At 47.7% G+C, this 27,912-nt stretch overlaps 12 protein-coding genes across 12 annotated transcripts; 3 read left to right on the top strand and 9 right to left on the bottom strand.

Annotated features, from left to right (window-relative positions):
• Positions 1-104: 104 nt before the first annotated feature.
• On the top strand, positions 105-2,817 carry LACBIDRAFT_297200 (uncharacterized protein; the record flags this gene model as incomplete). The annotated part of the gene is made up of 7 exons (XM_001880901.1): positions 105-737; positions 808-1,551; positions 1,600-1,645; positions 1,696-1,949; positions 1,997-2,131; positions 2,206-2,311; positions 2,357-2,817. The coding sequence occupies 7 exons, from the start codon at positions 105-107 to the stop codon at positions 2,815-2,817; spliced, it is 2,379 nt and encodes a 792-aa protein (XP_001880936.1).
• Positions 2,818-3,142: 325 nt separating this feature from the next.
• On the bottom strand, positions 3,143-4,665 carry LACBIDRAFT_297199 (uncharacterized protein; the record flags this gene model as incomplete). The annotated part of the gene is made up of 9 exons (XM_001880674.1): positions 3,143-3,361; positions 3,422-3,564; positions 3,625-3,821; positions 3,878-3,966; positions 4,020-4,090; positions 4,148-4,264; positions 4,318-4,349; positions 4,402-4,592; positions 4,645-4,665. 9 exons carry the CDS (start codon positions 4,663-4,665, stop codon positions 3,143-3,145), a joined length of 1,080 nt encoding a protein of 359 aa, XP_001880709.1.
• A 67-nt stretch (positions 4,666-4,732) lies between these two features.
• LACBIDRAFT_297198 (uncharacterized protein) lies at positions 4,733-4,920 on the bottom strand (the record flags this gene model as incomplete). Its single annotated transcript, XM_001880673.1, has 1 exon — positions 4,733-4,920. The coding sequence occupies exon 1, from the start codon at positions 4,892-4,894 to the stop codon at positions 4,733-4,735; it is 162 nt and encodes a 53-aa protein (XP_001880708.1). The 5' UTR covers positions 4,895-4,920.
• A 2,155-nt stretch (positions 4,921-7,075) lies between these two features.
• On the bottom strand, positions 7,076-7,302 carry LACBIDRAFT_297197 (uncharacterized protein; the record flags this gene model as incomplete). Its single annotated transcript, XM_001880672.1, has 2 exons — positions 7,076-7,108; positions 7,159-7,302. The coding sequence occupies 2 exons, from the start codon at positions 7,300-7,302 to the stop codon at positions 7,076-7,078; spliced, it is 177 nt and encodes a 58-aa protein (XP_001880707.1).
• Positions 7,303-7,888: 586 nt separating this feature from the next.
• Positions 7,889-8,993, bottom strand: LACBIDRAFT_297196 (uncharacterized protein; the record flags this gene model as incomplete). Its single annotated transcript, XM_001880671.1, has 4 exons — positions 7,889-8,230; positions 8,292-8,387; positions 8,450-8,578; positions 8,643-8,993. The coding sequence occupies 4 exons, from the start codon at positions 8,991-8,993 to the stop codon at positions 7,889-7,891; spliced, it is 918 nt and encodes a 305-aa protein (XP_001880706.1).
• Positions 8,994-9,661: 668 nt separating this feature from the next.
• On the bottom strand, positions 9,662-10,704 carry LACBIDRAFT_235091 (uncharacterized protein; the record flags this gene model as incomplete). The annotated part of the gene is made up of 3 exons (XM_001880670.1): positions 9,662-9,898; positions 9,955-10,491; positions 10,546-10,704. 3 exons carry the CDS (start codon positions 10,702-10,704, stop codon positions 9,662-9,664), a joined length of 933 nt encoding a protein of 310 aa, XP_001880705.1.
• Positions 10,705-11,187: 483 nt separating this feature from the next.
• LACBIDRAFT_184692 (glycoside hydrolase family 79 protein) lies at positions 11,188-13,241 on the top strand (the record flags this gene model as incomplete). Its single annotated transcript, XM_001880900.1, has 9 exons — positions 11,188-11,469; positions 11,521-11,629; positions 11,676-11,886; positions 11,936-12,097; positions 12,160-12,337; positions 12,390-12,454; positions 12,505-12,565; positions 12,620-12,951; positions 13,009-13,241. 9 exons carry the CDS (start codon positions 11,188-11,190, stop codon positions 13,160-13,162), a joined length of 1,554 nt encoding a protein of 517 aa, XP_001880935.1. The 3' UTR covers positions 13,163-13,241.
• A 14-nt stretch (positions 13,242-13,255) lies between these two features.
• On the bottom strand, positions 13,256-14,395 carry LACBIDRAFT_297193 (uncharacterized protein; the record flags this gene model as incomplete). The annotated part of the gene is made up of 3 exons (XM_001880669.1): positions 13,256-13,558; positions 13,618-13,739; positions 13,792-14,395. The coding sequence occupies 3 exons, from the start codon at positions 14,393-14,395 to the stop codon at positions 13,256-13,258; spliced, it is 1,029 nt and encodes a 342-aa protein (XP_001880704.1).
• A 69-nt stretch (positions 14,396-14,464) lies between these two features.
• Positions 14,465-17,168, bottom strand: LACBIDRAFT_297192 (uncharacterized protein; the record flags this gene model as incomplete). The annotated part of the gene is made up of 8 exons (XM_001880668.1): positions 14,465-15,244; positions 15,298-15,566; positions 15,623-15,755; positions 15,808-15,942; positions 15,991-16,143; positions 16,192-16,510; positions 16,564-16,895; positions 16,950-17,168. The coding sequence occupies 8 exons, from the start codon at positions 17,166-17,168 to the stop codon at positions 14,465-14,467; spliced, it is 2,340 nt and encodes a 779-aa protein (XP_001880703.1).
• Positions 17,169-17,526: 358 nt separating this feature from the next.
• On the bottom strand, positions 17,527-18,768 carry LACBIDRAFT_297191 (uncharacterized protein; the record flags this gene model as incomplete). The annotated part of the gene is made up of 5 exons (XM_001880667.1): positions 17,527-17,605; positions 17,661-18,129; positions 18,180-18,384; positions 18,467-18,663; positions 18,714-18,768. 5 exons carry the CDS (start codon positions 18,766-18,768, stop codon positions 17,527-17,529), a joined length of 1,005 nt encoding a protein of 334 aa, XP_001880702.1.
• Positions 18,769-18,913: 145 nt separating this feature from the next.
• Positions 18,914-19,727, bottom strand: LbGpx (glutathione peroxidase-like protein; the record flags this gene model as incomplete). The annotated part of the gene is made up of 5 exons (XM_001880666.1): positions 18,914-18,957; positions 18,999-19,190; positions 19,244-19,417; positions 19,470-19,560; positions 19,615-19,727. The coding sequence occupies 4 exons, from the start codon at positions 19,725-19,727 to the stop codon at positions 19,083-19,085; spliced, it is 486 nt and encodes a 161-aa protein (XP_001880701.1). The 3' UTR covers positions 18,914-18,957; positions 18,999-19,082.
• A 5,140-nt stretch (positions 19,728-24,867) lies between these two features.
• LACBIDRAFT_297188 (uncharacterized protein) lies at positions 24,868-26,229 on the top strand (the record flags this gene model as incomplete). Its single annotated transcript, XM_001880899.1, has 10 exons — positions 24,868-24,889; positions 24,945-25,025; positions 25,094-25,148; positions 25,207-25,296; positions 25,346-25,429; positions 25,485-25,555; positions 25,608-25,720; positions 25,771-25,965; positions 26,016-26,089; positions 26,139-26,229. The coding sequence occupies 10 exons, from the start codon at positions 24,868-24,870 to the stop codon at positions 26,227-26,229; spliced, it is 876 nt and encodes a 291-aa protein (XP_001880934.1).
• Positions 26,230-27,912: the final 1,683 nt, after the last annotated feature.

Genomic DNA, 27,912 nt, shown 5'->3' with positions numbered 1-27,912 from the left:
AGGCGTCAGTAGAGTAATCTCGATTGTGTTTTATCGATTGGACTATATCTGGTCGATGATCTGCTGCGTTCTTGCATGAGGCATCGTAGTCTTTAAGATAGCAAATGAGATCAGGCACTGCCATGAAAGAATTAAGGCTCCGCTTGTATGTATGGTTGGATCTCTTTTTCTGTTCCTACAAGATCCGCCGTCATCGGGAGATACATATACTCAGATTCAAAAAGAGACCTTGTTCTGATCTATCTCTACGCCGATCCACTACCCAGGAGTTCTCCAGGAGTCTTCTCTCCCCTGCACTTGTCATGTCAGCACAATATGCTGCTGCTCAAAACACGCGTCTCCCTTCTATTAGGAATCTTGACTTGGGACAAGGTCGTCCCGGACTTCAAGGTTCCCCACCCACAGACGTCGTAAACACCCCTCAGGACCATCCTACTCGTTATTCTCACCAATGGCCTCGTCAATCCCACTCCGTCCCTCACCAACAACACACTCCTCCTTTGTCAGCTGGCCACGAGGCCACTGTTCCCAAGGTCGAATATTCGTCCAAGCACCCTCCTGCATCCTACCTTCAACCTGGTGTTCCTCTCCAACCTCAAGTCAACTCAATTTCAAATTCTCTAACTATGGGCCCATCCTCGCGCAACGAAGTCCCTCCGCGATCGCCCGGTCAATCAAAACGTACACGAACAAGTTCAGCGAGCATCCATGTGCCCCGTGACGTTCGTCCCTCTCACGTAAGTAATATTGCCTTGCAGCTGCCTGCTTTCGAGATGCATGCCGTGACACTCTATTTTTCTATCACAGAATTCGTACACGCAGTATGCTTCTTACCAGCCCTCACAGCCACCCCCTACCAGTCCTTATCATCACATAACCCAACCCTTGCCGCCTTCTCATCCCCCGCCCCCTCCTCCCCATGATCAGATTCATAACCATCAACCTCCCCATCCTGCTTATGCTGCCTATCAGCAACAATATATCCATTCCCGCCCGCCGCCCTCTTTACAACACCCTAATCATCAGCCACAACCCGCCCCTGCGAATCCTTATCCATCCCCTGGTCCTCCACCCTCGGCCCCGCAACCCCAAGGTCCATGGGGCCAAACACACCACCACCAACCTCAGCCATCCCAGCATCATGCTCCCCAGCCTTCCCAACATCTCCCTCCACACCATCATCAACTCCATCCATTACCTCCCCCCCAACCTCCTCCTCAGCCGCAACAGCATCAACAGCAGCAGCACAATTCCCACATCCATCCTCACCAACCTCTGCCGTCTCATGCACACGTAGTCTCTCATCATCAACCGCAACCGCCTCAGGTCATGACTCCGCAACCGCAGCTTCACGCCCAACAACAGCAGGCCCAGCAGCAGCACCAGCAGCATCAACAGCAGCAGCACCAGCAGCATGTCATTCAACATCAAACGCAACCTCCCTTTTCAAGAACAACCGCAATCGTCCCAACTAATATTGAAACGCGTGCATCCTACAATGCTGTCGAACTGGAACGAGTCCCATCAGCAAGAAATGACGCTCTTTCTGCAGTAAGTAGGTTCACGATTGTTGGATGATTGGGCTTATGTAGCTCTCAGATCGCGAAGCATTGTAGTGCCTTGTATTCATTTGCAAACCGATATGGTATGTAACGTTTCAACAGATCAATCATCATGTCTAATTTGCGGATTAAGCCCAAGTCCAGTCCAATATGCCTCATGCACAGCCGCCTCAAGATGAGTTGGCTGAGATGTCCCAACGAGCGATTGCCGTCGTTAGACTGCTGGAAGAATATCGGCGCATTAATTTGCCCGAAGCTGAGAGGGCCAAGCTCCTCAACGACCCTGGTCGCGTCTCTCCTGATGATACCCGACTTCCAAAGCGCCCATGGGAAGATATGTCACAAGACGGTGTCACTCCCCTTGCAGAGTCCTCTGGGTTTCCAGATGTGGGTCATGCTGCTGAAAAGTTTCAACAAATGCTCACTGCTAGCAGCATGCGGGTGCCAACGACAAAGCTCAAACAACAGCGGAACAAGACATGGAAATTATCCGTACGAAACGTGCAACCAGTGCTGCTGGCGCCAATAATTCTGCGGGACAGCCCAAAAGCAAATATCGGAAGAGGAGTGTGAGTTTTCTGGCTGAAAACTTTTCCTTCTCTCAACTGATCCTGGTTTGTCTTCCGCGTTTTGGTCTGGTCAGCGGGCTACTCCTCCCGGAAAATGTCATTCCTGCAATATTAGAGAAACACCTGAATGGAGGCGAGGTCCGGATGGGGCGAGGACGTTGTGTAACGCATGTGGCTTGCGTATGTTCTTTCTACTTATAACGACGTTGTGCTCACCATCCACAGATTATGCCAAATTGATGCGGAAACGGGACAAGGCCAATGGCAATGGCAATGGCGATTTACCCCGTATCGATCTAGAGACCCTGCGCGCTTCAGCTCGAGCGGCTGACGTATCTGATAAGACTCAGCCCCGCAAGGGCGTTTCCCGATCCAATCAATCCATCGAGCCTGCATCACCCATGGAGACGGGACAACCTCCCCAACATCATCAAGGTTCCTTCCAACTGGTTTCGATGCTTCCGCAAGAGTCTGCCGTATCGTCAGAGTCCATTCACGCACCAACCCAGCCCGCCCACCAAAATACTGCTCCTCCACCTGGATCCCTCACCGTGCCACCCCCTCCTTGGGCCACCTCGGTAGCCCCAACTTCAGGACGCGGCTATGCACCTGAACATTTACAACATCAATCTTTCATGAGGTCTTCGCAACACCCATCCTCCACCGCCCACACATCGCCACGTTAATATCGAGCCTACAGCCTTTCTAGTTTCTCCTAGTGATTCTGCTAATTCGTCTAACACAAGTATACGCTCCCGTCTTGAACCTTATTGCTTTCGTTCTGTGCGTCAGACTTTCTATGATAGTTTTCGCTACTTTACTTGCATAGTATCGAACTTTTCTGTAATCTCATCGACAATACCAATCTGGCTTATCGTGATCTCATTGATCGTTATCGAAGATAGGCGATCGCACTTGATCGCATCGTGCGGTATGATGTCAACGACCCTTTGAATAACTTTATCGTAGAATAATGATCAGATCCGCACAAAGTCCACAATGGTGCATCGGTCAATCATTGCAACCTCTAGCTTTCGCGGACCCGTTTACCTCCTTTTTCTGAACTTCAACGCCTTGCTGTTTCCAAATCTCCAACTGCCTATCCTTTGCTTGCTTTCCAGTCGTCAATTCATATTCCTTGACAGACGTGGGCTTTTCGCCATGAGGCGTTGCACGAAGAGCGTGTCGTGTAGCCGGCCAGAAGTCGAACGTGGCTGAATGCGTGACGATCTATATATGTTACGAGCTTCAAAACGGTCGCACACGAATGATGGACTGAACAAAACGCACCCTGTTATCCCAAAACGCAATCGAGTTTGGCCGCCATCTGAAGCGAACCTGGTGATCGGGATTTTCATTGATTTGGCGGAAGAGAAACGTCAGGACCGCGTCCGACTCGGCTTTCGGGACGCCAACGATCCTTCTCGTAAATCCTTAAAAATGAAAATTAATTGATCGAAAGCGATGATGGCAACCGAGTCCCGACTACGAACCTGGGTTGACGTATACGCTCTTCCATTGCGTAGCGGGGTGTACACGAACAAGGGGGTGGATGGTTTCGATTTCCTGACGGCGTACGGGAAGTCCAGCGGCACGATTACCGTCGGCCTGGGCTACGGCGCTGTGTACCGCCGTCAAACCCTCGAGATACGTCTGTAAACCCGGGCTTAAGGATGAATAAAGTGCGTATCTGACATTGCTCGCGTCAGACCAGACAATCCGGATGGTAATCTTATAAACCCTTACCCGGAGCTCCATAGTGTGTCACCGCCAACCTCAGGGCCAGTAATGAGTTTGAGTGAGGTTATACTTGGGGGTTGAAGTTCGTAAGAAACCTGATAACGCAACGTATTTGAGCAAAAAACCGTTACGTAAAATCAGATCCTACATCTGAGTGCCAGAGCTCAAGTTTCGAAAAAGCGGACGGGTCTGGTCGACGAGAGGCGTCATTATAGACAACTATTTTTTTTAAAAAGGAATGAATATTAACGCCTAGCGATGAAATAATGGACCCACCGTGAACTTCTTCCAAGCCATTCCTTGGTATCGGAGTTGTGGCATGCTTATGGAGTGGCCCGAAATAACGAGCAAGATCCAATTGTTGGTGTATATCGATCTCCTGGTCGCGGAAAACTTTTCCAATAGGTAAGTCTCTCTGTCTTTGTTCATGGTAACAAAAAACCCACAGACGACTCCCCGCTCGGCCACAAGCAATGCTCTACAATATAAATCAGGTGACCCACAAGCATGGCCGAAGGAAATAAACCTACAGCTCATCTTTTTGGACATCAGTAAGTTGTCGAAGGTCTACACCTTCAATTTCAGTGCCTATTGCCGGAGTCAAGTGGTTGACATTCTTCGCTGCATCGCAAAGGCTCCGTTTCGCGGGATCGGCGAATAACCCACGCTCGGTGACTTTGACTTCGGTCAAAGGCTCCCATGAGATATCAGGGAAAGATGGCTGAGGTAAACATCAGCAAAACCTGGGTGAGCTAGGCAGCACGTGGCAGGGCTGTGTAGTGCCATAGCACCATAGAAAGGGGTATCACCTTTACAGTCACCTGCGCGTTCTATGCAGCTCTACATAGAAACGCACAGCCACTACACAGCACTCCCTAGAATCTCAGAGCAGATCTGCAGCCATTCATAGAAACACATAGCCAGTTCATAGTGCTCCCTAGAATTACGAAGCAGATCTGCAGCCCTCAGTAGCAACCCCTGGGGTCTGCAGATTCCTAGAGGGGGGGCATACATTCTGCTCATTTTAATACCATATTGTATGATTTTTACACAGAACTGGTGTTACGAAAAAATAAGTTTATTGTCTGCACTACTACATTATACAAGATATCCTAATATTCTACATAGTAATGACTGCAGTATATCAAATTTATGTAATCAGAGTATCAAGTATTAAAGATACTAAGAGGATGCCATTCGCCAACAAGGAAGGGAGGACGGTTGTTCGTTGAGGGACGGAGCCGTTCTTCAAAGGAGGGAGGACTCAAAGGAGGGAGGACGCCATTCGTCGACAAGGGAGGGAGGACGCCGTTCTTCAAGGGAGGGAGCCGTTCATCAATGAGGTAGGGAGGACACCGTTCGTCGACAACAGAGGGAAGATGCGTTTGTCGACAAGCGAGGGACGACGCCGTTCTTCAAGGCAGGGGGAACACCATTTATCAACGAGAGAGGGAGGACGCCGTTCGTCAACGAGGGAGGGAGGACACCATTCATCGAGGGAGAAACGCCGTCCGTCAAGAAGGGAGGGAGGATGCCGTTCGTCGACGAGTGAGGGAGCAGTTCATCAAGGGAGGACACTGTTCATCGGGGGAGCCGTTTGTCGAGGGAGGGGGGCCGTTTGTCAAGAGGGAGCCTTTCGTCAAGGGAGGGAGCCGTTTGCCGAGAGAGGGAGCCATTCGTTGAGGGAGGAGTCGTTTGTCGACGAGGGAGCCGTTCGTCGATGAGGGAGGGATCTTTTCTTTAAGGGAGGAAACCATTCTTCACGGGAGCGAGCTGTTCTTCAAGGGAGGCAGGGAGCCATTCTTCAAGGGGGGGAGGAAGCCGTTCTTCAAGAGAGGGAGGATGCCGTTCTTCAAGGGAGGGAGGACGCCGTTCATGGACGAGGGAGGACACCGTTCGTCGAGGGACGCGGTTCGTCAACGAGGGAGGGAGGATGCTGTAACTCGACGAGGGAGGACACCGTTTGTCGAGGACAAGTTGAACATTGTGGTGGGAAGGAAGAACAATGAATTTCCGTGTTGGGAAATTCAAAGTTCAACATAATCACATGATGTCGGAGTTTCAACGGACTTGAACGAATTGTCTCGCGACTTGAAGTTGTTTGTCGCCTGTCACTGTCTTTCACAGAAAGCATGGCATTCGAGGTGGGCATTCACAATTGTAGATGGCACCATGTAATCAGGCAAATATAAAATTCATATTGGAAAATTATTGAACAATTTCCGAGCCTTCCAAGAAATTTGCAGTTGTTACCAGAAATTTCCGCTATTTCGATGATTTCCCGAAATTTCCTGTTTTTTGGTAGTAGTAGTAACAATTGAAGTTGTCTAAGTTCGAAAATGTGAGTTGAGCACGGCACGTGACTTCCCGCAACCGTACCGACTTCCATCAATTCACACTTACACTTTCTAGGCTAGCTCATAGCTATAACTTCACGAGTATTACACCGTTTGGCCTCTATGTAGGCTTATTTTAATCGCTTCATTCACGCGAATGCAATCCAATTTACGGCGTAGAAAAATTTGGAGTACCTCACAAACTGTAGCATAAACTATTTGGCCTGTATTAGACATCTGAAATATATATTATCATCATGAGTTCTGCTCCGTTTCATGCGATTTTGGGCTTGTTAGAAACGCACAAATCAGAGCTTTAAAACGGGTCTGAGAGCCCCTAATATTTCGACGTTTAAGGCGACCTCCGATAACATTTACCGTTTTTAGGCAGATTCTTCACCAGTAATTGGTCCAAAGCCATTTGAGTTTTGAACTAAATGCTACGTAAATAGACGCGTTGGAATCGGCTTGAACACCACTTTCCAACGCAAAAAAAATCACAAAAGACGAACATGTTTTGCAAAAGATACTTCATATTCTTTCTTGTTGCAATCTTTGTAGGTCAATCAATCTCTGGACAGTGTGGTACTTTCTTCTTATTCCAGGCGTATTTTGGTCATAAATTATTCATATACAATAGGGAATGTGTTTTCTACTGAAATCTAGTATACTTGTAGTTTGACTCCCTATAAGGGCTGGGTAGAAAGTGGAGGCCCCTCTATAGCACCCTATAGTAACGGCACAAGTCTCTGTAGTGCTGTATAGCACAAGCTTACACCCACACAGTGCTGTGGAGCGCTGTGGAGCGCTAGGGCATCTAGCCAAACTTGGCGTGTAACTATGGGAAACTATGATATTAGCGGAAGCACTATGCCTGTCTACGTGGGAAAATCAGGTTTTGCTGATGAATTAGCGTCAGTAGAAAAGGTAACTTGTATCGGGCAACCTCACTTTAAATTCTGCATATTGGTAAGTTTCGTTACCGTCATCGTCACCTGGAGGCGAATAGAAGGGATTGAACAGCTTGTCAGCCAGCTTCGCTTTCAAATCATTAGTGGTTGGTGCAGTTTGGTTAGAATTCGCAGCGGCTGCCATGACGCGAAGGTAACTGGAACGTGGAGATGAGGCGTTTGCCTGTATCCAAACCTGCTTTATAACGAAGGTAATTCGAAATACATTGTCACGTTGCCCATGGCGCCATTCCGAAGGCACCTCACAGGAAGTAGCGTCACTCATACGCAAAAATAGATATCGTTCTTGGCACTTGTAATTGCGTCAATCCTGTGGTTTTTGAAAACACAATGAGCTTGGAAAAATTACTCAGCTTTCTCAAAAATTTAAGGCGCCTCATGTAAATGATTACAAGCATAATTTACTATTGAAAGGTTGTACTCATTAAGAACAATGAATGTGCTCAAATATACCTCTCCTAGTTGTTCAGTCGCATCGAAGGAGGTATCACGTTCCAGATGAGAGCAAATCGAGCAGGTGAGATACGCTCGGGCGAAGACCATCCGCTTCAGCACGGCAGGAACGAGATTATGTTATTCCGAAGCCTGAATGTATGCTGTGATCCGGATGCCTTGAGGGAGGTGTAGTGTGAGTAAGCTCCTTTACGTAGATTAGTCAACGTACCATCGACCTCGCTTTCCGTATTTCTATCGTGTTTAAAGTGGCATCATCATGACTTTCTTTGGTGGTACCAGCCTGCGAAGAAAACCACAGCGTAGCGTCCGTCATGAATGCAAATGACGGGCCTAGTGCGGGCTTTCGTCCGGTCCAGGGTGCAGTACCCGTTGGGTCGATACTCGTTGTGCTGTTGATAACCTTCGCCATTGGCAGTTAATTTGATTTTTTCATATATCCCAAAAGGAGGATCTACCAATACTGTGATGCCACAGCTTTGCGAAAGGGTACGAAGATTGCACATGAACTCGGACATCATAGCATGACCTTGCGACGATCCCGCGCTCAGGAGAGGACTGAGGAGTGACGTCACTGTATCAATGACGATGTATCGAAGCTGAGTTGACAAAAATATCTGGTCAATGTTCGGTATAAAAAATAGTAGTGATGAATTTTACGTTGCCAAGTTGGTTCAACTCCTCGAGAATTCCCCGAGCAACCTCAACCTCGAATGCCAATGAAACTTGTAGTCGCTCAAGAGCCGCCAAAGGTGCCTGCGTAAGGAGGTATCGTAAAACCAAAGCTAGATCGCCTACAGAACGAAAATGGCTGGAACCTCTGCGGCATACGATTCGAGTACCTGGATAGCCCTCTTTGGTGAGAAGTCTCCTGTCGTGTCGATCCATGCGGCGGTGGCATTGGGGTGGCAGGTCAGGTGGTGGAGGATAACGTTCAAAGCAAAAGCCTAAGATCCAGAAGGCGTTGTTGGCAAGAGTAGCGAAGGATTATAGAATTTCAACAAAATGCACCGTTTTTCCAGACCCTCTGTCTCCTGATATTTCAATAACAGTGCGGCCACCTAGACCAAGAAGGTTTGCATCAAGTTGAGGGTCTCCTGTGGACAAATCAAAATCCTGCTCGCGGGCTAGATTATCCAAGAGAAGTAGATCATTTGCGGGAACGGCAGCAGCAGAAGCGAGTTCTTCAACCCGTGAGATAAGTTCCGCGACGTCCCGCAATGAGAGTGTTTTTGGTGGCAAAACTGTGAAAATATCAAATGCTGGCGTAAAGAGGACATCCGCATCTGTACGAAATCCGGAGTTTTCCAAATGCGCGACAACCTCTATAGGTATGGAGGGGACGAGGGACGCTAGGCGCATCCTGAAGTTGGTACTCGGAAGTTCATTGCATGACTATTGATCACGGAAGCGATGTAAACATCCGACAACATCAATTCTGTAAATCAACGCGGCTAGCGCACTTTTTACTACTTGCCACTTGCTCCTCACCCAAACTTTTCTCTGGTAATGGAAAATGTAACGAAGCACATTGTAATAGTTTCCTCTATATCCCTCAGGGGGGAGAATTGTGGATTTTCTCCCGGGGCTCGGACTTTTCGTTATGAATTTTTTTTGAATTTTTTCGCACTTCTTTCGCTATCGCACGCTGAAGGCAGACTTGCATATTTTGCAACGAAGCACTTCGATGTTCGCTTCTCAAAGCCTCCATCGGACAGGGACAACGTGCAAAATCGGGAGGCAACAGTCCCGAGCAGATATAAAGGCAAGGGCACACGACAGTATCAACGTCGAGCTAGTATGGTACCCTGCCTTCAATGCACTTGTCCATTTTGTTTTTGTCCTTTCTCCGCATTACCTCTGGGCTTGATGTTTCAATCCCAACTGCCCCGCCGATTCCTAAAGCCCCGAAGATATCACCATCCTTCAACATTTATCCACCCCCACAAATTCTTAATAATTCCGGCGGAAAAAAATTGCTTAGATAGATAGATTGAAAGAAAAGATTTTAAATATCTTTCAACTCAGTGTCAGGCTTGTGTCGGCCTTCCGTGCCAAAATTCATGTCCTAACCATTCTCCATCAAATTTGACAGGCCGTATGCTTCTTCCAGCGGCATTAGACGTTTTTGAGGGTTGAAGAAGCCAGATATCGGTGATGCCTTGTGCATGTAGATAATCAAGGAGGCGATGGTAGTTGAGTCCAACAAACCGCGGTCCGTGACTATCATCTGATAGCGCGAAACGCCCTCCGCGATTCAAAATGAGCTAAGGTGCTACTACTCAGTCTATGCTTTTACGAGAGCCGTTTGACTTGCCTGTACGATATCTTTGCCCGGGTAGGCAGTCTCCCACCCCTTTCTAAAGGCGGCGGCGTTCATCTCGAAGAGAGCTCCGTATCCGATTGCATATTCCACATTGCGAGTTATCTTCTCCCAAACAGAAGGATACTCTAGAAATCGCAAATCGGGTGTGTAGAGTCGGCAAAGATCAAAGTGGCCAACTATCTCTGGCTTGAATCGTTGAAGCAATTGATACTGCGCATCAAAGTACGCCGACAAGAAAACTTCCTGGGCGTTTGTCTCACCATCTCCGAAGTTATGCAGCGCTCGTTCATAGGTAACTTGGTCGAAATCGATGGGGATACCGTCGACATGATGAACGGACCCAACGACATATTCCACCCGGTCCCCAAACTTCTGAAGAAGTGAATCCAGGCCATCGAAATCTTGACCAGTAATGTATTCAGTCTCGAGCCCCACCAAAATTGTAATTTGTGAAGCGTAGTGAGTCTTCAAGCGGTGGGCTTCAACTAAGAATCTCTCGAATTGTTTCGCAAGACTATCTGTTGTCTCTCCTGCCTTGTTGATCGAGAAGATTCAAACATGAATTGAGCGGTTCAGCGACAAGTATACCTCTTCTGGATATAGATCGACCAAACGATATCGGGGAACGTGCTCCGTCAAACCATAGAGTTGGAACTGCTGATGGATAGCTTCCAGCACGACCTCTTCCAAAGAACCAGAAGCATGCTTGCAAAATTGGCCGGAATGAGAGTGATGGCTATGAGGCATTGAGGGTCGAGACCTGTGTTTTACGTCGCTTCCCAGCTGAGCGTTGTGGAACATCAAATTTCGGTTCAAGCAACCCTGGCTTTATTACGTAAGTCGTTCCCCTATGTTTCTATTTCTTTCCTTTGTTTTGCTCAACGCACTTTTTACTACTTGCCACTTTCTCGACACTAAAACTTTTCCCTGGTAATGGAAAATGGTTTTTGAAACGAAGCACACTGTAAGAGTTTCTCTATATCCCATCAGGGGGGAGAATTGTGGACTTTCTCCCGGGGCTCGGACTTATCGATATGAATTTCTGCGCACTTCTTTCGCTGTCACACGCTGAAGGCAGACCTACATATTTTTGCAACGAAGCACTTCGATATTCGCTTCTCAAAGCCTCCATCGGACAGGGACAACGCGCAAAATCGGGAGGCAACAGTCCTGAGGAGATATAAGGGCAAGGGCTTACGACAGTGTCAACGTCGAGCCATGGTGCCTTCAATGCACTTGTCCATTTTGTTTTTGTTCTTTCTCCGCATTACCTCCGGGCTCGACGTGTCAATCCCAACTGCCCCGCCGATCCCTAGAGCCCCGAAGATATCACCATCCTTTGTGTCCTTTTCAATTGAACAGGACCGCTGGACGGACTGGGTGGGCTTGACGTCGAGAAATCAATTCTTTATCAACACACTGGAGAATTTGCAAGATTTGACCGGGGTGCCACCTCAAATTAGGATTGGCGCTAATAGCGAGGATCACACAAATTTTAACCCTAGTGCTCAGGTAAGACTTGCTTGTCTCTCCATCATCATCTGACCGAGCAAACCATCGCAGACCCCCCAACTTATCTTTCCTGCACCGTCTACGACGGTACCCTACCCGGAAGCGACGAATATCACCGTTGGTAACTCTTTCTACGCATCTGCTCGATTCCTCCCAAACAGTCTGTGTGCCGCGTCTACCTCCATTAATCTGCTCATATCTGTCAGATACCCATGTCATCTGGGGTGTCAACCTAGGTCAAGATAACATCACAGCCGCCTTCTTGGAAGCAAAGGCGATAATCAGAGCATTCCATGCACCCGCGATCAAGAGTGCCGGTATCGTGTTAGATGCAATTGAGATAGGCAACGAAGCAGATTTGTACATGAATAACGGCGCCAGGCCGAAGACGTACACCTCGGCACAATACGTCAAAGAGTATATGCTTTGACTTCTACTGGTCCAATATAACTGACAAACGCCACAGATGGATTTCATTTGCAGCCAATATCTCGGCAGCCAACGCTCCTGGCCCCCTATATTGGGGAGCGGCGTTTGCTGGGTCTTCTCACTCCACGTCCGGTTTTTCCCCGCAGGCCATCTTCAACGAGGGGATCCTGTCATCAACGCCAGGGCAATCGATATCAATGTGCGATACTTCGCTTTGTTTTGTCTCCGTTCTTCACTGCTGACCTACCCCGGATACAACAGGATATCGCAACACCATTACAGCGGTACCTTTTGTTTCGGGAATGGTGCGGTATTGCAAGACTTGATGACAAAGGCGTACATTAGAAGCAACTTGACATCTTTCTCTCCTGATATCGCAGCAACTCGTGCGCAAGGTCTACCTTATGTGTTAGGAGAAACCAACAGTTTTTCATGTCATGTGAGGAACAATCAATTCTTAGTCGATCGTCGTTTACGACCTTTGACCACAGGGAACGCCCGGAGTTAGTAACACAGCGGGCGCCGCACTGTGGACATTGGACTATCTGCTGTTTGCGTATGTCCACACCCCAGAAAGTCGAACGCACAAAGATTTACGCCATCTAGTTCACAATTAGGAGTATCAAGAATTTTCTTCCATCAAGGAATAGGATTCAAGTACAATCTGGTACGCTTGTGGCATTCCAGCGCGGACATGCACTAGTTGCTAAACGTTCGTTAGATTCAACCTGTCACCCTCACACGGTCAACTCTAGACGGATCGATCCTTCCTAGTCCACAGCCACCCCACGTCCAACCCCAATACTACGCTGCCATCATAGCTGCTGAAGCGATTGGAGACGGTGGGAACACTGTGGTGATTGAGCTCAACGTTAACGACACAAGGGTGTCCGGATATGCGTTCTACGAAGGCACGACGCTCGCTCGCGCAGTTTTTATAAACTCGCAGGCATTCCTGAGGACGAACTCTGGTAACCGAGCTAGTAAACACATTGATTTGGACTGGGCCTCTGAAGCGCAAGAGACTATGCGCCTGAAGCGACTGATTATTGGGTGAGTGAATTTGGTTTATAATACACTCTAGAAAAGGACTGAAATGACAGCTGATAGACATGCGGATGATGTTTCGGGGTTATCATGGGGTGGTCAGAGCTATGAAACCCCTGATGGCACTGTGAATGGGACTGTGGAGGTAGAGGTGCTTGACGTGTCGAGTGGCTTTGACATTCAGGAGACTGAAGTGGTCATGATTACTTTCATCTAAAGCTCAACACAAAAACGCTCATCGCAGCCAGTAATACACCTTACTATACACGTCGTAATGAAAAATGAAAGTAACCAAAGGAAAGCTCGATGATCACTGTCGAAGTGGCCAGAAACCAGTGGCTCCCTTCTCTGATTTCAATTGTGAAAGTTTAATCTCGCGCTCCCTCTCGTCGACGCCAAACGTCAAACGCAGGCCGTCAATCTCGGCAGACTTGTCTTGTACCCTCTCCGTAGCTTCGCGCGCACTGTTCCGCACTCGTTCGACATTTGCTTCCTCCGCCTTAAGTCTCGCCATGGTCGTCTCATATCGACTCTTTGCAGCGAGAAAAGCTGCTTCATCTCGCTTAGATTGGGCGAGTAATTTGGCCTGTATACCATGTGCGGTGGCTTCGTTCTTAACGCCATGGACCATTCAATATATAGAACGAACGCGAGTTGAACAAGAAAACTTGCCTTGACTGCCAGTTTCTGGGCCATCTGGAGTTCTTCGAGCTCGCGCATCGTGTTCTGCAGCGCTTGTCGCTCCAACTTACCTTCATCTCTGATGATCTTGGACAACCGCTTCCCGTCTTGAGCTTGAGTGAATTCTTGAGCACGAGACTCATGAAAATAAAAACCACGGCTCACCCTCAGATTTATAGATTTTGGCCTTGGATTTCGGAGATAAATTCGTCTCCGCTTCGTTAGCGCGATTGAGCAGCTCCTCGTCGGCCTCAACAGTCGAAAAAGGACCGGTTGTGCCTGCGCCGTTTACAAAGGCAGAGCCAAAAATGTGTTTTCCCTCGCTGCTGGTAAATGCACTTTTCTTTGATGCTGAACGGGCAAGGGAAGCAGATGTTCTTGGAGCAGCGTAGGAAGCAGGAGGACCAGCATCGACACTAGGGGTTTGCTGGGTTTGGGTCTGGGTCTGCTGTTGATCTGGGGAAACGGTTGTTTCGGCTACAGGCCTGGTGGACTGTTGCTCAGTAGGGAGCCAACCCTCGGAACCGTTGGGATGTTCCACGCCGTAAACGTCTGATTTTGATTTCTCCTGTGGAATGGAGTCGTTCTCCCGGTGAGGGATGTCTGGGTGTTTTGTGGTGTCTGATTGTTGGTCTGGGATGGTGTTGCTGTATGGATACTCGTTGCCAATGGGAGGAGGCATTGTTGCTGTAGGCGAGATATCTGACATGGCGTCAAAGTAGATTGTGTGTCCGCTGGCTGGGGTGGGCGGGGAACTGGAACGGAGCATTCACAAATTAAAATTCAAGCCCAACCTATTTATATGACGCAATCCCACCATGATGTCATCAATTGCATTCTAGGAATTCCGCTCTCCCTCGGATCCCGTTTCTTCTTCCTCCGCCCCACTCTCCTCCTCCTCTTCTTCGTCGCCGTCGTCGTCCTCTTCCTCGCCCCCATCTTCCTCCTCCTCCTCCTCCTCCTCCCCACTTTCCTCTTCCGCATCCGCATAGAATGAATCCAGATCTCTCCATGCCCCACCATTCCTGGGTGACGACCCTCCACTCGGTGTAAGAACAACAGGTGGTGTCAGGATGCCCTTCATCAGCTGCTTCCCGCCAGATGACAGCGCCAATGGTACATCCGACGGTAGAGCGTCATCTTCAGAATCTCTCAGTGATGATTCAACGCCTCTCTCCAACCAGTCGGGTAACACATCGTCCATCCGCATCGGTTTGCCTATTATAACGCTCACTGTCCCTATCATTACATTCTCATCATCTGTACCCTTTCTCAACATTTTAATCTTTAATAAATAAAACAAGTGCGCACCTAAATGACTTGGTTCATCGTTCACCACCCCTGATTTACCCTCAAATAAAACCAACCGAATCTGCTCCCTTCTCAATACGACACCACTCCTTTCCTCTGGTTGTTCATCTCCATTGACGAGTGAATTTGGAGCTACGCCAACCAACAATGACGTGACCATTCTTGCTCGATCACGCACATCATAATTCATATCATAGCGGGCAAGCGAGAATATATATCGGCTTAGGAGGCCAAGTGTCCGATCGGTAGGTGACATAATGAATAGCTTGGCCGCGAGAGTCACGATCTGCAATTTGACGAGCGGCGCCTGGGGATGAACGTTCAGAACCGACGCAGATTTGAAATTCAATGAATCCTAACCTCGTTTCCAAAGGTTTTGGCCGTCTTCCTAAGCACATCAGGTGCCCATTCTGCTACCCCGTCACAAGAATTAGAAGAGCCGTATTGACCCACAAGCCATAGAATGCAAGCTCGCGCCTGCGCGTGCTTAATGTCGTCGATTCTCCGGGCAAGATGGGAGATGATCGAGAGTGGTGATTGAGTAGTCTTCGCGACAGATGAGGAGTTAACGTCAAGTTGCGTCTGGACAAGATATTTCAGCACGAGTACGGCATTGCTGACCACAACGTCTGTGCGTGCTAACAATCAATCTCAAGGTGATAACATGTATGTAGAACACACCTACCGTGGGGGCTTTTGATCATGGAGATCAATGCTGTCAAGCACTGTTGTACCGAGTCTGGAACTTGACGCGCACATCGACCCAAGGCTCGTATGGCCTCTGCAACAACTTCATCGTTGGTGTCGTCAGCGTAATCCTGATAAAGGTGATGAATACGGTGAGTTATCAAGACAACACAGGAGACCTACTATAAATTCTCTCATAACTGTTTGGTAGTTGTCCACAGTTAGCACATTCAATAAAAGTTTGATTTTGTCTGTTTTAAGTTGGGGAAAGTCGTCTGAACGAACAAGAAACCGGGAATAAAATGGAGCAAATAAGCCCTAAAACGGTTCATCAGGCCGCGCAAGGGATGGATCATCTGGGCTTACAGGGGCAGATTTAGTGATGACCAGCAAGTATACCACCACCACACGCTGCACCTCTGGGGACGTATTGAGGAGTCTAAGAAGGGGATGGACAATTTTGGGCAGCTGCGATATGGGTGCACCATAATAGAACACTTTTGTCGCCGCTAAGACAACCTAGTCTTGAGTAAGTATTGCCAATTGAGCCAACGACAATAAACGTACAGCTGGATTCCGACTGTAGCAAACCGATTCGGTTGACGCCAGCAAAAGCTGAAGATCTTTATCCAGCTCCTCCTCATCCCGACGCGGCAGCATTACGCGTGCGTATCGAAGTAACAAATTCATGAGCTCGACTTGACCCCATTCATCAACGTCCGGGAGAATCTTGCAAAGCCTCCGGTATTGAAGATGTAACAGGTCAAACCGGGTTGGACACACGGCCGCAAACGCGACTGCTACGCCCCCAAGGGAGAGTGGAGAGCGATCACGCAGGAGAGTGGTGATGATTTGGATCAGCGCAGGGAGGTGGGATAAATCTAATCTGTGTCATGCCATTAGTTAGATGTAAATGTGGCATACATGCACTCCACTCACTCATAACATTTAGGAATGGCCAATGCCGCTGCCTTGCGAACGTAAGGGCTCGGATCCGCTGCGCATTTTTTGATAGCCAAAACGACGATACTCCCAATCATAGGCACCCTTATCCCACTTAACACGCGCAATGCCATTGCCCTGATCACTGGGTTGCTGTCCGCCAGGTCCTTTTGGAAGGTATTGATAGAGAGCAGCGCGAGGTCTGGTTCCTGTTCTGCATAGCGCAGGAGGTATATGTACACGAGCTTGCGAATTTCGAGGTTCTGGGAAGCGACGTTTTTAACGACTTGGGCAAAGTATTCAGACACGTTGCGGTTTTTCGATATGAGCTGTGGTACGACGAGTTGGAAGACGTGATTGAGCAAAGTTTAGTGGGAACCGACCGCTACGAGTCGCTTCATTGCATCGAGTTTTTCTCTGTCGCTGTTCGAGTCGAGCTGCTTCCGGATATTGAGAAGCTTGGACTTATCATCTGCATCGAGGTAGGCAAGGCTGCCGCGGCCAACAGTCAGGTCCCTTGTGTGCTCCGAGAACGACTCCTGTATTCGCATTCCGAGCCTGGAGGCATTTTCTGTGATGGTGTTGAGGTACTGCCCAGACATGTTGGTTACAGACTTACAGTCCAACAAAGTCACGCGGCGCTCGCACTAGACATAGTAGAACAATGTTATTCCATGCACTGTATAGATTCTATCTACATTCGAAGATTACCAAAGTCGAATCTATATTCCCAAAACTAAAGCTTTGATGGCGGTCCAGCACATATGCAGTCATAGAAGTTCGCAACTTCCCCGTCAATCGCTTGTGGTGTCGTCATGGACGCCCATCGTTGAACGACGTTCCCTTCTTTATCAACGAGGAACTTTTCGTAATTCCACTTTTCGTGTTTTGAGCGTCTGGGTTAACCCATCTTAATAATTTAACTTTTTGGTACGAGTGCTGCTGCCAATAGGTGTGATTTCATGCCTTCCTAACCTCAACATCATCCCAGTCCTTCATGATGAATTTTGATCTGTATGAAATTGGGGCTGCTTCTGTGCTGAGAGGGAGTAAGGAATGATTGATCAGACTGCAGATGAGAGTAAAATTCATACCTCTCCTGTAGTGCAAGAAGAGCTTGATCTGCAGTCGCATCCGCGGAATCAAGATCACCATCCTTGCGCTGAACCTCAGCCTCCCTAAACGCTGCAAACGCACGGCCAGCCGACTGAAGTGCCTTATCCCCTCCATCTAAAGTAGGTCTTGTCAAACCTTTCTTCCCCCTTTCTTCTGATCGAACATAGTTTGCCTTCAAGCCTTCAATATATGCGCTCAGCATTACATCAAAGACTGCCTCGCATGCACAACGAAGCTGCAGAATGAAGGGAAGAGTAGTTTCCATACGCGAGTAGTCGTCTATTTTCAGGCCACGCCGGAGGTGTTCCGGGTCTCCAGAAAAGCAACCACGGACAAAAGATGGTTTTAGGTGTTTGTCAAACTTGAAAAATTCGTAATGCAAGCCATCCGTTATAATGCAGTGAATGGGCAGGAAATAACCCCCGGTCGAGTTCTCAAGGTAACAGCCTGTACCAGGTCAGGAGCAGAAATGTAAGCCAGAGACACATGACACTTACGGTCACATTCAGCTATAGCCTGGGCAATAATCTTCAAGCGTTCATTGTCATTTCCCACCTTGAGCCTCATCTCGATGTAGAGGAGCGTGACAGCACCATAAATTTTGAAGAAGTACTCAATATGAGTACCAATGCAATCATTGACCATAGTCTCTGGTTTATTCCTTAGCACAAAGCCGAACTGCTTAACCAAGTGGTTGAAGATCTGGTGGTTATAATGAACTTTCAAGGACATGCATGAGAAAAAACTAAATCATCCGCACTGGAGAAAAGAACCTTGACATTGCCTCTTCCGTTTTATGCTCATAGGGGGCACCATACTGCATCAACATGATATCCATGTCAACGACGATGGACCTGAAAAGTTGTGTGGGAATCCGAGAACGGTGAATCTCCAAGGTCCCAATGTCGTGCAACTCCTGCTCCGGAAGAAGTCCCACAAGAGGAACAACCTGATAATAGAAGTCATCTCCCATGTCATGTTCTATATTAATTTTTAGCACAACCAATCCCCAAGACATAATAGTGACAGACCTGAGCCTGAATCATCATCTTCCACCATGGCAGGATCGATACTGGACCGTCGCATGAGCCGGTGTGGCCTCTCGTGTATCAGGATGATATGAGGAATCACTCCGTAATCTCCTGGATGTTATGGTTTGGCAGGAAGGAAGTGAGTGGCGGGGCATTCATTACATTAGAGGGAGTCAAAGGGAGTCCGAGTCAGTAAACGGTTTCATTCCTGGGAATCGTGGGAACTCGCTGGTTCGCTTGCACTGTTCCGTGTTCCCAGAAACATTTCGTGTACGGTCTACGTATATCTACATTCCGAAGATTACCAAAGTTGAATATATATCTCATAAATTCCCAAAACTAAAGCTTTGATGGCGGTCCGACATGCAGTCATAAGAGTTTCGCAACTTCCTCGTCAATCGCTTGTGGTGTCGTCGTGGACGCCCATCGTTGAACGACGTTCCCCTCTTTGTCGACGAGGAACTTTTCGAAATTCCACTTTTCATGCCTTGAGCGTCTTGACCTCAATTGTAGTGTCAAAAGATACCCACCTTGATTCTCGTGAGCCCAAAGATCCCGGATTTCTCTTCCTTCAGCCATTTGTAGACCTCGTTGGTATTGTCTCCATTGACATCGGACTTTTTCATGAGTGGGAATGTGACGCCGTGGTTGAGCGTGCAAAACTCTTCGATCCCCTTGTCGTCTTCTGGCTCTTGACCTCCAAACTACTCAGGCAATGACGTCATTCAGGAGATAGGAAAGTTGGTTAAGGCTTACCTGGTTACAAGGGAACCCAAGGATGACGAAGTTCTGATCCTTGTACTTCAAGTACAAATCCTGCAGTCCCTTGTATTGTGGAGTGAACCCGCTGAAAGGCGTCGTAAGTTCGAAGAAGCCAACGGCGGGTTGGTGGTAGACGCACCATTTTGAAGCAACGTTGACGATGAGCACAACCTTTCCCTTCAGTTCGGAGAAAGAGTACTCCTTGCCTCCAGGACGCTCGGCCTTGAGAGAATAAAATCCAGAATCTGACATGAGGCGGCTAGTGGTGGAAAAAGATGATGAGAGTTTGGGAGTGAAGAACCGTGGGCCCAAGTTAAATAGTGAGAGAGACTTATAATATTGAAACATCAGAGGCTGAGCAATCGCATGGTCGTGATCGGCGATGCGGCCAACAGATTACAACTCGATAGACTCGTGACCAGTCCTTATATGAGGAAACCCTCGAGAATCGTGAGTTTACGAACATGATAGGGCCTGTCACAGGTCTAACAACTCGACTTCACATCACAAGTACTAGGTTATAGACTACCCGGAGCCGGTCGTTCACGACTAATCAGCTGCGTATTTCAGCAAGCCCACATTGACCCTCCTTGACAAGACTCCGGAATCGTTTCGAGTACCTGCGGTGTCGTGGGCGAGAGAGTTCCCATTCAAGCGATTTCAACAGTGACGCGTAATTGTGGGAATACCGGCCGAAAATAAAGTAGAACGCATGATTTCCAAGCCTGCCTAATGTCAGCCCAGTGCCCGGCTTGCAACAAATAGGACATACCACGACACAGCGTGCTTCTGTACATCGAAGCGCACGGTATATCGCCTCGAAGCCCTTTTCGCTTGATTACGCATACTTGAGAAGCAATAAGCTATAGCTCGCTGAACGGTGTCTACCCCATAGAATAAGATTGTGAAGTGAAAGATATCACCAAGACTTACTGCGGATAAATAATGTATTACGCTTCACGGCGACCGCTTCGCGAAGGTACTGACGCATCTTCATTGCAGCCAGCAGGAAATTTTGGTATACGTTTAGATACACCACATGCTCAGAGCTTATATCCAGGTCAGAAAAAATGACGTGGGCCTTCGCTTTCGCTAATCTAAGATCAGAAGACATTGTCAGAGAGGGCCAGCCAAGAGATGGTACAGAACACACTGCATCATCTTGAGTATGAAGCTTTTTCCTGGGCGTCTTCCTCGTTCCACAGTCAAAGTGCTTCTAATACCTATAACACAGGTTTGGAACGAGTTTTCTTCTTCAAGAAAAGAAAGGAAATACGCACCGCAGCTGTGATACCGGGAATAGTCTACAGAGATAGACAAATCCTCCATATTGATGAGATAGCCACACCATGGAAAGCCTACCGAAACTGTTTAAGGAGTCAGAAATAAGCAAGAAACAAATCTCAACTTGCATCGCTGCAGTGGATCTACAACATTGAGAATCTGGCTATCGTAGTCGAAATTCGTCAAGGTCTTCTCTTTGGAGATAAAACAACCGTATTCCGGATGTCCTGATGCTCAATTATGAGATAACAATTTCTTGACGAATGAGAATTAGCCAATACCTTTGTTCATCATATCCAGGAAGCCCACAGCCTTTGATCTGCTTGTAGTCACGAAAAGATAATCATCGATCAAGCGAAGAAGAACCTAAGCAAAAATTATCCATATGGGAATTCAAGCGAAAAGAGAATTAGATATACGCTCTGGGGGTCATCCCTATATTGACCAAATTTCTTTTCTAGGTCGCCGTAGAAGAAAGAGCATAACAACGCGGAAAGAATCGACCCTTGTGGTATGCCGACAATCTGGCGATAATAACCGTTTCCAATCTGCGACTAGCTGAGAAGACAATGAATTAATAAAACGGGGTGCCCACCTTGACAATGTTCTCAGAAATATGTTCCTCGAGAAGCCGCAGTATATCCCGCTTCTTCGATATTGGATAAACGACCTACTGGGCCAGCACTTAGATCACGGCCCAGCTTCGCTACAAGACGTACCTGGTCAACAAAAATGGTGTTCCGCAACGCCGCGGCCAATTCCGTGGCATATTCAAGAAAATGGGGGTGTTCGCCTGTTGGTGTTGACAACGTGTGAACGTGAAAGGAGAGAATTGAATACCTTCAGGTATAGCATTCCTTTGGTATTTCCTCTTGGGTCTCCCCAGCGATGACGATACCTGTCCATACCGCTGGGTCATATACATATCCTATGGGCACATATGAGCTAGCTCCGTGAGTTGAGGTTATCCACATACTTCGGAGATCAGATCCCGCAAAATATGCAGCAGTTTTGTTTGGTCAATTGAGTCGAAGCATGCTTGCACGTCTACTTTGACGAAGTAAAGTCTGGGACTACATGGGCAAAATCAATTGTTGCCCATATATCGGCCTTGGCACATACATGTCTCCGTTGTTATCACGGGGCAAGGCGGCTTTGAACGCCTTAATTTTCGAGTAAACGTCATCGGGGCCGAATACAGATGTCCCAAGTAGGGGTGATTGATTGGCCTGTTTAACCAGTCGGTTTTGTGGTGAATTGAGATCAGAATCCATACCCTTTCATAATTTAGGATATCAAAGGCGGCCTGAAGAATTTGGTTGATGGACCTTTCAGCAGCAAACGAGCCCTGGCGAAGTTCAGGCAAAAGGCATTCAAGCATTTGAAACACGGACCTTTGGCGCAGGCCTGCGACGTAAGTTAACAATGGGCCTCACACCTGTGTCTTTTGGAAGCAATCGAACGAGGGAAAAACCTAGCTTCCTCTGTCTGAGGAGTTCAGTTGCTTCACTCTGGATACCAACGTAAGTATGTAGATTCCAGGAGGAAAGCAAGCTGGGATTTACGTCTGGGATTCTCTCGAACGTTCCAGACACAAGGCGATCGATGAGAGGGCGGCATAAAGTGGCCCAGTCGTCTTGTCTGAAATAGAGAATCTTGTTTCTGTATGCCGACGATTCGGTGGTGTAGAAAGTTGTCTGGAAGATAGGTGAATCATATTTCATGTTCAGCCTAACAAGAGCAATACCTTCAGGAGTGGCAAGACGAAGGAATCGAAGTACCAAAAAATGAATTCTTCTAGAAGTTCTCTGCGTTTCAGCGCATCTGAAACAGAAACCCTGCTCTGCTTCTGAGCTCCTCCACCGGGCGGAAAGAGCCAATCACACGCTGATGTGCTGAAGCCTTGCAAAATTCGATGCAGGGTGAGAGTTTCATAGCGACGGCTACAGATGAAGAGCTTCACGTCTGTAGATGCATTACAGTTGAGTCTAACGCCCAATTGAGACTGGATTACGCACTTTGAAGAACAAGATCGAGGTTGCTACAATTCCCCCAGAATGACTTTGGAATGACAGCATCTGTGACCAATGCCACGTATCGATAAACCTAGAGTGTAGCGTAAGACTTTATTGCAACGTAGCCGACCCCACCGAACCTCAACGTAAGAACACGAAAACTCGACGAATCGTGGTTTCATTTTGGCATGACTTTCGGCTTGACTCAGCCCCCACGGGGCAATAGAACCTTTAGAGGAGTCGACCGAAATGTTCCCTGCTCCTTGAGCTTGAGATAGCAACTGAATAGATCGCTCTGACATCATTTCCTGAACGCAAATGAAAGTTCAATCACGGTCCAGATTGACTGAAACACAAAATTTTCACCAAAATCATGCTGCTGTCTGCATTAATATTGCCAGTAATTTGAAGCTGTAGAAAAAATCAAACTCAAGAGCCCGTGCCGCCATTCGTGAGCATTACCTTTGAAGGACATACTCTCTCCATGAGAGGCTTGTAAGCAGTCTTTCCGTGGCGCCAAAGCAATCTATCAATAAGGGGTAGGATGTTTTTGAGCCGCTTGGGAGTCTTGCATGCTCCTCGAGCCTTTGCAACTATCAGTGGCGAGCCAAAAAGATTCAAACCCTTCGTACTTTAATCTCGGATTCCCTGTCGGAATAATCCGCAAATTTATATGCATCCTTGCGGCTGGAGGGTCGAAATGGATTGGATAGATTATATTGCCGAGGAAAAATGTATTTCGATAGATGCCGAACGTTTGCGGCTTGCTCTCTAGCATCTGGATCGACATAATCACCGGAAGTGACCTCAACTTTGCTTTGGTGTGAAGGATTGAGGCGGTTTAATACGTCTAACGAACGGTGGACGTTCTGTCAATTGAAGAAAAGTCTGAAATACATATCAAGACGCCTACGTTTGAGGGGAAGACCAACAACGATTCGCTTCGTGTGCGGTATGAAGTTTGGCCGAGCATAGAAAAGTTTCGCTCTGAAGAAGGTTATGTCTGCCGAAGATGGTCTATAAAATGTTAGCTTTGGCACATGTTTCTCTGTCAAAGTTTACAACATACTTGGATACGCCGGGGGCAGTCGAGGAGTGTGGCGTTTGACCACCGTGTGTGGGATTTAACTTCCGGCGCTTCCGTGCCTTGTTGTTTTGGCCAGGTAAATCAGACAAAGGTCGCTTCTGGCTTGCTATCGCTGGAATGACATTCTGGGTTTGAAGACAGCTCTCTTCTACCTGTGAAATAGCCGGTATCATGTGTATGATGGGCTCCCCAGTAACTTGGCAGAAACATCCATTTGGTAAGGATAAAAACAGAGATGTATCTGTTAGAAGATGAAGCATCGCGTCCACTCCAATTCTGATGGCCTCTTAAGCAGGTTATGTGTGCATACAGATGTATGACTGACCTTCGCAGAAGAAGATCCCACTGAGGTTCTTGCAACGTAGTTATAACCGTATTCACAAAGAAATTGGTGATCCCCACGCGCGTCATGTCTCTCTTGCCGCGGTCGCCATCATTTGAGGCCTGATTAGAGCTATGTTCGACTCGAATTAGGAAACCAGAAAAGCTTCCACTTACAAGGCGATACCCTAATGTAATAACGTTCTGTGAACGGCCTGACTTAAACAAACGTTCCTGCGCTTGGTCGATCACCTGCAATAATTTCAATGAGAGGGTCTCAAAGTATTGCAACGCTAACCTCCTTCATGTCCGTCATGACAGGAAAGCACTTGAAGCGTCCATTAGTAATGGCAGCCTCTCCCTTGATAGCAATGTATGATGCGTCCAGAAGCTCGGAATACAAGGAAGAGTCGTCCTTGGTTTCTAGGTGAACAGACGACTCATTGTCCACGCCGTCTGAGATGAGTATGTTGGCGAGGTACTCTTTCAAGGGTGTTACAAATTGATAATACTTCTTGAGCAGTCGAGTTGTGACGGCGGCTTTGGTTGACATTCAGATGCCCGGCAGAGGTGAGCGTCGCGAAGAATCTATCGATTGTACCGTAGCAAGTAGTTGTTGACCAGTAAAGCATTCCCCAATTAGTACAACCGATCGCGCACGGCAAACGCCGAAAAGCCCTTCATCATGCCTCTCCGAGTTGGCTACGGTACGCTTCTCGCTCCTCCACAGGGCATCTCTTGACCAGCAAAACGGAATTAAAGTTAAAGAACATTTCTCAAGCCCACTTCTCCAATTCGCCTCTAAAGATGGAGGGCAGACCTTTACATTACTTGAATGTCCAAGTATGTACTTACTAGGACCATCTTAAATTTGGCTCCATGCAAGTAATACTGATTAATATGAACACTAGGTGGAACGGGCCAGTTAATTTCTAGGCTCACGAATGACGAGATCGACATTGCAATGTGATCCTTTGCCCGATGTCATCTTATTTAGTTTATACTCACATCGATATGGATACAGTGCTCTCACCGACCCGTTGATTTCCGGAATAGCGAAAGGTTCCCAAGCGTACAAGCTAGTCGGCAGCTTCGTTTCTACCCCACTGAATTGGTGCATACCTTCTCCTTTCTTCAACGGACTACCGACAGATATCTCGTAGGGCCGTGATCACTGGAATCAAGTCCAAGTTCCAGAATATCTCTGATTTGAAGGGAACCACGCTGGGTATTTCGCGACATGGGAGGTGACTGTCGGTCCTTATATTCAACGGATTCCAGTCTGACGATGGCGTCATACAGTGGCAGCCAGACAATGGCCTATGTAATGGCCTTACAGCAGGGATGGCCGACAGACGATCTGAAATTTCAAGGTTCAGAATGCGCATTTCATCAATTATTCGTTTCAAAATTAACGGGTATCAGTGAACAACGACATACGTGGACTCATCGACTCCGTGAACGACAATTCTACTAGTGCATTCATGTGGGAGTGGTTCACAACTAAACCGTTTGTCGATGCCGGAGAAGTGCGCTTTGTGAGTGTCCAAATCCTGCGGAAGTATGTCAGAATTAGAATTATGTACAGATTGGTTCCGTACCTACCCCATGGCCTTCATGGTTGATTGCTGCCCATCCGGAGCGTACATCCCCAGAAGCGGTCACAGCATTTTTGACGGAGCTTTCCACCTTTGTGCGAGCGTTTGACTCCGAAGAGAGTCGAGTACAGAAGAACGTCGACTTTATCAAGGAGAACTTTGGGTACCCCGCAGAAGATATTGAAGTTGAAGCTGTCCTCTGATTTGCGTCGTTTTGGAGTGACCTTTGTCATAGGCTTGGCTCAAGACCGTCAGCTATCCGCAGGACTGCAGCGCCATACCAACCAAGGTGCTCACGGACACCTTGAGGTATGCATCGTCAAATTTATCTCGCTCGTCAGTGACATATCCCTTTCAGTGTTTTGGAGAAAGCAGGATTTGTAGTGGCTCCGAAAGATGGCTTCAATGTCGACGATTTTGTTGACAGGAAGGTTGTGAAGCTTACTTAGAAACTGCAAGTGGATGTAATTGAGGTCTGTAAACGTGTTTGCGATAAAAAGGGTGGAGTTCCAAGAAGACTCATACAGATAGCAGAGATGGAGAGCAATGATACAACATAAAAAGATCCAAAATGGATTTCGACTCAAAATCCTACACTGCATCAGAAGCGCTCGCTGTCGGCGCTGCTTTTTTCTCGCCTTTATTTAGGAAACCTAGTTTCAACATATCAGAATCGCGATCAGGCGCCAGGAATGTGGACTCACCCTTCATCTTCTGTTTGTGGACCTTCTCGCGTTCATTATCGATCACGCGTAGTCGGGCAATTTCTTGGTCCACAGCGGCAGCCTCTATGACAGCCTCGTATGAGACAACGTAGTCAAGTTTTCGATTATGCGCACCAGTAGGGTTCTTGGACTTGAGATCTTCCAGGATTTTTACCGACTTTTCGAAAAATCCTTGTTCTCCCAGCGCCTTTCCTTTGCGGAACATTGCTTTGTAGTTGTTCTCGTTCTTTGCCAAAGCCTAGACGCCAATGTTAATCCCATGGAACATTAGAACGCACAGCTAGACGTGCCTTATCCGCTGTTTCTACCACTCTCTTCCAATTCTCGTTCTTCAAGTGACACGCTGCCATATTTGCATATATCTTCTCCACAATCTCATCCACCTGCGGTTGTTTGAGTAAGATCGATATCGAGGGGGAAACGCAGAAATGGCACAAACTTCAGTCTTTTCCTTCGCGTCGGCAACTGGATCACCCGATGTCGACTTTGACGCCATCCCGATGCTTTGCAGCGCGTTTCTGGCGAACTGCTGATTTAGAACAGCGGTTTTGGATTATAATATAAAAGACAAGAACATACTTGTCTAAACCGACAAGGAACATTAATGACTTGGATGTACGTTGAGATCAAAGGGACATCATCATGTTGGATAACGGCTCTACCTCATGATATGATCTCAAAGCTAGCAAGAGTATATCATGATATTGTTCACTTCAATCGGCTGGACGCGCTTACATACCGTCTTTGACATTGCCGTTCTTGAAAGCTTGATCGCCTACTTCCTTCTTTTGCTTTGCTGTGGCGAGCTTGAGAGCTGTGGGCGACGACAAGTTTGGAGTGTCGGACATTTCTGTAAATTATGAGAGACGAGATGAAGACAGTTTCAATGTGTTTCGATACTAAGGAGTACTAGTGATTGGGGCTGTGTCGTTTGTGTATACCTGTCGACAACAAAGGCAGGAACTGAACTCACTCATAGTACCACCGTCGTAATGTCGCTCCTTGCCAACATCCTAGGCTTCGCAACATTCGGTCTAGCTGCTCGCTTTGGACAGCTAGGTATTCAAAAACGAAACCTCTTCTCAAGTCAGCCACACACTCCTTCCCCTTGCTCCGTTTCGCGTTGTTTACCCCTTCTCGCGCCGCAGATCCAGGAGGACATGTAGTGGCAATGGCGACCTTTGGATTCGCAGGATATTGGGCTTACCAGTGGGACATTCGTGCGGCGGAGCTTTTGGCCGACAAGCGGGCAGAAATTTTGAAGCACCGGAGACAGGAAATTGCGAAAGCGGAGCAGCTCGGGGCTTCACAGCTCTCCGAAGAGTGAGCCCGATACCTCGGGGTTTCATGGTGTATGGTACGATGATGTATCCTCATGCTTCATGCATTTTGACATGTCCACCTTTA

The sequence above is a fragment of the Laccaria bicolor genome, genomic scaffold (genome assembly GCF_000143565.1).
Source record: "Laccaria bicolor S238N-H82 LACBIscaffold_11 genomic scaffold, whole genome shotgun sequence".
NCBI classification, from domain to species: Eukaryota; Fungi; Basidiomycota; class Agaricomycetes; order Agaricales; family Hydnangiaceae; genus Laccaria; species Laccaria bicolor.
Note: the sequence above shows the minus strand (reverse complement) of the source record. Positions and strands in the feature narration are given on the sequence as shown.